This window comes from Scaptodrosophila lebanonensis, unplaced genomic scaffold (assembly GCF_003285725.1).
Source record: "Scaptodrosophila lebanonensis strain 11010-0011.00,11010-0021.00 unplaced genomic scaffold, SlebRS2 tig00000098-arrow-pilon, whole genome shotgun sequence".
In the NCBI taxonomy this organism is placed as follows: domain Eukaryota; kingdom Metazoa; phylum Arthropoda; class Insecta; order Diptera; family Drosophilidae; genus Scaptodrosophila; species Scaptodrosophila lebanonensis.
In genome coordinates, this window is record NW_022060568.1 from 2,102,861 (window position 1) to 2,112,503 (window position 9,643).

General features: G+C 39.9%; 3 protein-coding genes across 3 annotated transcripts; all 3 read left to right on the forward strand.

The window, feature by feature from the left end:
• Window positions 1-1,342: 1,342 nt before the first annotated feature.
• On the forward strand, window positions 1,343-2,209 carry LOC115627967 (putative uncharacterized protein DDB_G0281733). Its single transcript, XM_030523861.1, has one exon. The coding sequence runs from the start codon at window positions 1,595-1,597 to the stop codon at window positions 2,207-2,209; it is 615 nt and encodes a 204-aa protein (XP_030379721.1). The 5' UTR covers window positions 1,343-1,594.
• Window positions 2,210-3,472: 1,263 nt separating this feature from the next.
• On the forward strand, window positions 3,473-7,814 carry LOC115628060 (putative protein TPRXL). The gene is made up of 2 exons (XM_030524020.1): window positions 3,473-3,506; window positions 6,362-7,814. Exons 1-2 carry the CDS (start codon window positions 3,478-3,480, stop codon window positions 7,692-7,694), a joined length of 1,362 nt encoding a protein of 453 aa, XP_030379880.1. The 5' UTR covers window positions 3,473-3,477; the 3' UTR covers window positions 7,695-7,814.
• Window positions 7,815-8,276: 462 nt separating this feature from the next.
• LOC115628061 lies at window positions 8,277-8,988 on the forward strand. The gene has a single exon (XM_030524021.1). The coding sequence runs from the start codon at window positions 8,353-8,355 to the stop codon at window positions 8,764-8,766; it is 414 nt and encodes a 137-aa protein (XP_030379881.1). The 5' UTR covers window positions 8,277-8,352; the 3' UTR covers window positions 8,767-8,988.
• The last annotated feature ends 655 nt before the right edge of the window (window positions 8,989-9,643 follow it).

Sequence of the window (9,643 nt, forward strand, 5' to 3'; positions counted from 1 at the left end):
TAACCCATAGGTGGCCGATAGCCGTGCGGCTGCAGAAAATAATTTTTTTTTGTACATATATAAAAACAATTATGGAAAATTTGTTTGTTTCGTCTGCTAAGGCAAGAATAATAAAAAATGCGATCATAGGCAGTTGGCGCTAAGACGAATCGCCAATTCAAACCGTAACTAAACAAGCAGTGCGTAAACATAAATAGCCAATGAACTGCTTGACTAAGGGAATGCAATTTAATTTACGATATTCGCCGCCAGCGTCGTTACAATGTCTGCCGTAAAATGCGCAGCTATGTAAATAAACACGAATTGTTGATAAATAAGAAATGAAGAAATGAATCTCGTTTTCTGCACAAGAGTGTCTGTGTGTGTGTGTGTGTGTGTGTGTGCATGTGTATGGGTCTCTTTGAATATGTCGCGCCCGCAGCGCTTTGACCCGCCAGTCCATTTAGCTGGGGCCAGCCAGTTCGACAACTTTCTCGCTGTCTCGCGCCCATCCCAATCACAGTCACCATGGCAGTCACAGTCCAAGTCTTCGCACAGTTGCCCCAAATCCGAGATGAGCAAATTAAAATGTACATGAGTAATGCATACCCTACAATCGTGATCATGATGTACAAGTATGTAGCATAAGTTGTCGAAACGAGAAAAGATCTAGAAAAAAATGCTACTGATCTTCATATTCTGCATTTCAAATTAAATTCCTTGCAGTCTGTTCATCGTAACTTCATATTCCGTTATTTAACTCGAAGCTACATTAAGGGCACAATTGTATTTACCAAATTTTTATTGTTTGTGGATCCTCTTAATAAGCTCTGGATACAAAATTGCACTTCTTTTCGGATGATAGTCTGTTACATTATAGGTACATGTATTCAAATATCTCTGGTTTTTCAAACAAACCTATGAGTAAACCAATCAAATAAATAAACAATTAAAACTCTTCACATGCTATAGGCTATTATAGTCGAATAAATACCAATATGAGTTGAGTCTGAACCAATCTCAAGCTGAAAATCTTCGATAAATGTTCCTAAAACAAAATCTGTATTGGAAGTATGTATTCGAACAATTGTTCGCTTGACTCTGACATTCATTTTGTTCTTAACAATTATGGCTATCATACTTGAGTGATTGATTTAAAGACTTCAGATTTATTTCAGAAAGCAGAACGTCCCATTTTAGCGTCCAAGCAGACATACTGTGATCGTTTTTATTTAGGTTTTTAAATGAGATTTTTTAAACTAAAGTCTTTCTTATGACAGATTTTATTAAGATATATAGTACATCACTAATTTATTTAAATATTCCGAGCTGGTTCTCTCACTCAAATATATGCTTGGTTTTTACCTTAGTGGAATTGCTATTGGTGCCACTGTGCGGCGCCGCAGCCGCAACAAAAGCGCAGCCAGAACTTGGTCAAGTGGCCGCCAGTAGCTTGGCTTGGGCTGTAAACGGGTTTCAGTCAGGTTTTACGATTCAACGGCAACGTACGGCGCAAGTTGAAGACGAAGAAGCAGACACATAACACTCGCTGCATAATTGGAAAAAATTAAGATACAACTGCAACATCAATAACACGATACAAACGTTGACAATTATGATGCTGATGAGACGTCGTGTATTCGGGATGAGGGCAGCTCAGTTACTACTTCTGCTGCTCTGTATAGGTCAGCTGCAGGGGGCGGCGATAATCTGCGGCAGCAACGGGAATCCGAGTGGCGCCGCGAAGGCATCGTCTACCGGTGATGTGGACGGTGAGAGCACCACCGTGGCATCCGCTACCAAGCCATCAAGTGAAGTGAATCAGTTTCTGCACAATGTGCAGTGCACCCTGGAGAAGGCCAAGCCCTGGATTGAGGATTTGGAGAAGGAAGCCAAGCGCTTAGAGGAGACAGCCAAGCGGGTGGGATTGAGTATTATCAATCGCTTTGGGGATCTGATGGACACACTCCTGGGTGCGGCCAACAAACGCCCAACATTGTCGGCAAACGGAACTAGCACCAGCACCAGCACAAGCTCCAGCTCCAGCCCCAACCCAAGTGAAGATAAAAGTGATTGTGGCACCTCCACTGAGGCGCATGTGGAGCAGATGATGGTCACGGCTCAGTCCCCACCACCACTGCCACCACTGATCAGTCTGGACGATGCCAACGATTCCGACAACGAAATTTCCATTGTTGAGCCAGCAGAAGCCGAAACGAGGTTGAAGTAAATCCTAAAAAGAAGAAGAAGCTTAATTATCTTATTTATTCATGGTAGTTGTAAATGTAAGCAATAATAAAGATGTGTGTGCACAGATAGACAACAAATCTTAATTTCTGGATTAGAGCATTGCCTGATTAAGAAGTGTCGGGCTGGGAAAAGAAACACAAATTTTAGTCCATGACAAATCAGCTAATTACCTGAGTTCCTAATTACAGCATACAAAAGTTTATTGGCAGCTACTTTTAAGTTGGAACGAGCTAAAATCTTTTTATCGATATTTTACTGACTTTTGAAACGACAAGTTTTAGACGAAAAATCTCCACCACCGCACACTGGTCCCAAGTTCAAATTGTTTAGCATAAAAACCCTTTTGGCTTGGCCAAATTTATAGTGCCTAAAAAACCCCTTTCTGGCTGGGTCAAACCCTATTTGCTGGAATTGCTACTGCCTCGGGGAAGTATCAGCGCTTCGTTTCTTTGTCGGCTGTACTCTTCTATTCGGTGGCGACTTCAAGCTCCTTGCGCCGGCCAGATTCCTCAGAACAGACTCCGCATTGCTAATCCATAGACAAGCTGCTAGTTTTCCACCCATGTGTTAGGCACATACAAACCACTCTATGTTTGTTTTTTGGAGCAGAAACGTGGCAATAAAAATGTCTAATTCTGCGACACAAGAAGCCACTAAAATTTACTTGCGTGCAAATTTCATTTCGCTGGTCCATCGCTGACTAAGTTGTCGCAGCCAAATCAAACATAAAAGAAGCGTCAAGTTGCTAAAGGGGCTACCGTCAAAAATGATTATTTACGGTACGCCAAGGTAGGGTAGGGTATGCCAGAATAGGGTAGAACAACATCTTATACCCTGGGAGAAATTTACTCTGCATTAGTCTGTCTTTTCGAGATAAGATACCCCGTGAATACATATATAACCGAACCATTGGGCCCGGAACTCATTTGGCCAATAGCGAGGCACCCACGGTGATATAACGTTGTGCACACACATTTATATATTCTTATCTCGAAATTATGAGGTACAATGTGTAGTCAGTGGGAGTTCCATTTTTTCGAGTTAAGATAAGCGGTGAATATATAACCGAGCCATTGGGCACGGAATTCATTTTACCAATAGCGAGGCACAAAGCACGTTGTACAGAGTTGTGAGAAAACCATTACTTCTTCAGTAAATGCAAATTCAATGGTTTAACCGTTGAATGAAATAAAATTATGGAAAGAGAATTATCTCTGAATTGACGGCTAACTTTTGCGCTGTACGAAAATGCGTAGCTCTGTGTGGACGATAATTATGTGAGTAAAGTGTGAGTTTTTTGGTTTTATTTGTATACTAAAAATAAATAATAGAATCCATAAAAATTGTTCTACTAAATTGCATTATTAGGCTTGCTAACACTTACAGCAGCCATGACAAATAATAAAAAATGAATTAAAAATTTTAAAATGAATGCAAAAATAGGCTCCTAGCTTCTTTTCCGTAACCAAAGGGCATAATAGTTTCGTGCGCATATAATATGCACAGAAGAGTTGATCCCGCTCGTCGTTAGCTTTCACCTTTTGTTTTATATTACAAATTTGTATGAAAAATCGATGTATATATATATATATATATATATAAAGTTTAGATTAAATAGTCCAGCACTTCAAATTTACTACGAATATATGAAATTAAAAAATTAAGTGTGCACACTTCATATTTACTAAAACACACTGTAGTGAAAAATCGATGGTAAAAATAGTTAAATCTACGTGTAAATATTTAAATTTCGTTGCATTTTTTTTATCAGTGTACTAAATATGGTGCTTAAATATAGTGCAACATTAAATTGAGCATGACACACTTTAATGATAGATTTACACGTTGCTTAAAATATTATTCATATTTAAATCAGTAATTGAATATGTTTTTAGTTTAATTTACGTGTTTAAATTTGTTTTAAATACGAAATATTGAAACATTAAATTAAATAAGTATTCTTTTTTACTGTGCAAATTTTTTATGAGACAAAAAACATATTTAAATTGACTTTTCTTTAGGTAGTACCTGCACAATGCCACATACTTTATACTAAACACAAAACTCTTAAAAATGTTCAATTTTTGCTTTTTTGTGCAAAGTATGTAACAGGCAGTTTGTCCGTACTGACTGACTGACTGACTGACTGACTGACTGATTGGTGATCAACGCACAGCCCAAACGGTAAAAGCTAGGAAGCTGAAATTTGGACTTAAGTATCCTCTCATAGTGTAGGCTGGCGATTAGAAGGGATTTTGGAAAAGGGGGGAAATCGTGCTCCAAAGCTTGCATGAAAAATCCTCATTTTTCTAAGAAGGGATTTTGGATTTATTATTTAAATTTTCTGTTAATTGCATTCAAACTTCGATGGAATTATTGATTGTATCGACGGATTCAACTATCGATAGTTTTGATGCTCTAGCACATAGAGCATCCGACACATGCCCATCTCAGGTGATCGCATATTTACAGCGACTTGCCGTTTTAGTGTTAGCTAACAACGCTACAAATGTATTCTGAACAAATCTAATAGTCATTTACCGTTAAGCCTATTTTGTGAGTGTATTCATGCAATTTACAAAAGCAGAAACACACCTTTTACATTCACAACAATCATATTTGGAATTGGAGACACAAATTAGTGTTGAATTAAAAAATTTAATACATACTTATATATGTATGTACGTATGTATGTATATAGACGGATAACGCCTGCATGAAAAATTTAAATGTATGTACATATCAGCGTTGGCGAACGCTCCAATTTCGGCGGGACGTGCAGATTTATAAATCAAAATTAAATGTATATAATGTATATACATTTATATAAATGTATATACAAGGTGCAATTCAAAAGTTCCAGGACTTTATTAAAAAACGAAAACTATTTTTATTTTTTTTTAAATTTATTGGTCGCCTTCAAAATAGTCTCCTTCCGCCTGAATACAACGTTTTGCACGTTCATTTGTCGGTATAGCGTTGAGGATGGCGGTCGCCGCCTGTTGGATGGCATCAACGTCAGCATAGCGGTTTCCTTTCATAGGCAAATGCATTTTTCCGAAAAGGTAGAAGTCGCACGGTGCCATATCAGGTGAAAACGGCGAGTGGTTAATGGTTAAAATGTGATTTTTGGTCAAATAATCGGTCACAAGCGTCGATCGATTCTGAGCAATTTTTGGTCGTCAGTCAATTTGTGCGGAACAAACCGTGCACACACCTTTCGTAAGCCCAAATGTTCGGTCAAAATGCGATAAATCGATATTTTGGAGATGTTCAATTCCATTTCCATCAATTTCAATGATGATTTTGGCTGATGTTTGATGAATTCACGCACAGTTTCGAAGGAATTTTCGGGGATCACGAATTTTGATTGGCCCAAATGTTGATCGTCATTTATGTCCTCACGACCACTCGTGATTACGGCTACGGGATAGACAATCATCGCCATAAACTTGTTTCATCATTTGATGAGTTTCGGTAAAAGTTTTACCAAGTTTAAAACAAAACTTAATGTTGGCTCTTTTCATTTTCCGACCAACACAACACACAACACACACAACACTATCCACTTGACGGATAAAAATTTCCAACACATGGCGCCACTAGGAGCCGCGCTATTTAAAAAGTCCTGGAACTTTTGAATTCCACCTTGTACATATACATGTACGTATAACCATATATAGTACTTATTGTACTATATTTGCTTTTTGGAAAATGAACTCATTAAAAAAACTTTAGAGAGCGTCGAAAGAGAATATCATATAGTAAATGAACTTTTAATTATAAGCATATTTTACTTAACCCAGCAAAGACGGGCAGGACCTGCTAGTGAAGTATATGTATTCTTAATAAGCGAGACGAGACGAATCGATCTAGACATGTCCGTCCGTCTGTCCGTGCAGCTGTCTGGATGAATGCAAGGATTTCAGAAAGTATAAAAGCTGGAATAACCAAAGTTGTTATCCAGATTCTCCTAGGTCCGAGAAAGAACGAGTTTATTTTATTTTTTAAATCAACCCACCCCCCCCCCCCCCCTTTCCACCATCCTCCTCTACTGAATTTCGTCAGTACTATCCATTTTTCTAAAGCTACATAACCACACACACGTTTTCTCTTGTTTTAATATTTGCAGACCATGTATGTTGTTTCTGCTAACGCTAGCGCATGCGTGTGTGTTCTGTGGAAATAACCATTGTGAAACACATAGTGGTCAGCCATGCCCCAATGAAAAATCGGAAGACAGGCCCAACTCACAGTCTCTGGCTACCAAAACCAATTCACCCGATGAAGCCTCGCCAGATTCGCAAGGTGGCCTTAAAGTTGAGGAGACAAAACCGGTAGAAGACCCCAACTCACAGTCTCCGGCTACCACAACCAATTCACCCGATGAAGCCTCGCCAGATTCGCATGGTGTCCTTAAAGATGAGAAGACAAAACCGGTAGAAGACCCCAACTCACAGTCTCCGGCTACCACAACCAATTCACCCGATGAAGCCTCGCCAGATTCGCATGGTGGCCTTAAAGATGAGAAGACAAAACCGGTAGAAGGCCCCAACTCACAGTCTCTGGCTACCGCAACCAATTCACCCGATGAAGCCTCGCCAGATTCGCAAGGTGGCCTTAAAGATGAGGAGACAAAACCGGTAGAAGACCCCAACTCACAGTCTCTGGCTACCGCAACCAATTCACCCGATGAAGCCTCGCCAGATTCGCAAGGTGGCCTTAAAGATGAGGAGACAAAACCGGTAGAAGACCCCAACTCACAGTCTCCGGCTACCACAACCAATTCACCCGATGAAGCCTCGCCAGATTCGCATGGTGTCCTTAAAGATGAGAAGACAAAACCGGTAGAAGGCCCCAACTCACAGTCTCCGGCTACCACAACCAATTCACCCGATGAAGCCTCGCCAGATTCGCAAGGTGGCCTTAAAGATGAGGAGACAAAACCGGTAGAAGACCCCAACTCACAGTCTCTGGCTACCACAACCAATTCACCCGATGAAGCCTCGCCAGATTCGCAAGGTGGCCTTAAAGATAAGAAGACAAAACCGGTAGAAGGCCCCAACTCACAGTCTCCGGCTACCACAACCAATTCACCCGATGAAGCCTCGCCAGATTCGCATGGTAGCCTTAAAGATGAGAAGACAAAACCGGTAGAAGGCCCCAACTCACAGTCTCCGGCTACCACAACCAATTCACCCGATGAAGCCTCGCCAGATTCGCATGGTGGCCTTAAAGATGAGGAGACAAAACCGGTAGGAGACCCCAACTCACAATCTCACAATTTGTCACCGAATATACCGACGATTTTTTTTATTAGTATTGGTATTATTATTATTTTTGTTTTACTAGTTTTAACAATTTTCTATGTCTGTAGGACTCAGTATCGTCGGTCTACTAATGATTTAATGGGTGCCGAGAGCGTAGCCTTGAATCCAATCGGTGTCACAGAGTCAATTGTGTAGGCAGGATTTAGTCCGCGAGTGGGCGTGGAATGAAATTGGAAATTTAGGCATTGGTTTGTTTCCTTCTTATACTCTGTAGGTTTGCGGGAGCTGAAAATGTGACAGGCAGAAGGAGGCGTGGCAGACCCCACAAAGTATATATATTCAGAATATATATACTTTATGAGGTCGGAGATGCTTCCTTCTGCATGTTACATACTTTGCACAAACCCGTAGGGGTAGGGGTACAGGGTATTTTTAATCCCATTTAGGCTATTTTATTCTTCAGCTTTATTTAGTTTAAGTTCTCTATTGTATTGATGTATTGATTTACACCGAATTAAAAAAAAAGTCAAGTTGAAATGCATTGTTAACGTTTTTTCTGCTTATATGTTTCTATGATTTGTGAAAATAAATCTAAATCTTAACTAAATCATGACGCTTTGTTTTTACAAAAGTGCTGGGCGGGAGGTGTGGAGTGGGGGCTACAAATCAGCTGGACGGCAAACCGGTTCAGCAGCTTAATACCGTCAGCGTTGTTTCGATTGCGATTGCGGCGTTTTGTTCGCGAACCTACCGCATAGAGATCAGTCTCATTCAAAAGCTCGAGCCGCAGAGTCGAGTTTGAAATCGACAAGTGAAGAAAAAGCGGAAATTCTAAAGTGTATACTAAAGAGAGATGAAAGCTATTGCTACCTGCTCCCTCCTGCTCGTGCTGCTGGCACTCACCAGCAACACTTGGGCCGCCGATTGCGATGAGGCGAAAAATCCAGATGATAGCGACTTCAAGCACTTCTTCAAGAATATCGGTTGCAAGGTGAAGCAGGGGGCAGAGGATGTGGCCGAGGCGGCCAAGCCCTATGCTGACAAGATTGGCGAGGGTGCCAAGGACTTTGGTAACACTGTGGCTCAGAAATACGATCAGTTGAAGCATCGTCTGACGGACGATGCGCCCTCCTCCACCACATCGACAGCGTCCTCAGGCGCCGCCCCTGTGCCCGTTGCACCCACCGAGCGCGTACCCTTGGCACCAATCGGTGGCCCACAGTCCAGCCCCATTTTGAATGCTGACTCAAAGCCAGCACGTCGCTAACTAAATCAATCAAAAAACAAAAAAAAAACGCTTATCAAAGTTCATTTATAATAACAACTCATCTATCTAGAACAACTTCTAGTGACTCAAGCTTGTTTAAATTTTTTTTTAATGTATGTACATATGTATTATACATATACATATGTATACATAATGTATACAAGTATATATGAAAATATAATGCTATCTCTTCCTCAATAAAAATCCACACGTTTAAATGAATACACCTAGCCCTCGCTGAACGCTAACTCTTTTAATGCTAACTCGGTCTAATGCGATTGCAAAATTGCTACCTTTTCTCTTTTAACGCGGTGAAATACCTCGTTCTAACGCGATTGAAACAAGTAAAAAAGCTGTTTACAATAATTATAGAAAACGAAAAAAATTAAGAAAATTAAAAAAAAAAATTGATCGAATTTACCTTTCTTGGTATTTGAACTCACGTAAAGGGTGTATAATTGCACATTTACATAGCAATTGCGTCTGTGTGAGTGTATGTATGCCTATGCGCATCTATTCGTGTCTGTGTAAACATGTTAGCATGTTATGTACTTCTGTACATTTCATGTAAATAGTATAAAAATTGGGTTTTTTATTTTGTCGATTATTGCATGAGTATCTTTGGGTATAGTATGTATCACCACACATGTGTGTGTAGAAAAAAGAAGTCCCACTTTCTACACTATCAGAGTAGGAATGAGTTCATACTTATAAATAGTTGCTAAGGTGAGCAAAACAAACGCGCAAATAGTAAGATTAAAATTCTTGTGATAAGTGAAATTGTTTAAAAAAATTTAATTACTAAAGCTGCTATAAATGCCACTAAATGAATTTTCATTTTATTTTAATACATATGCATTTTATGCGATTTCGCTTG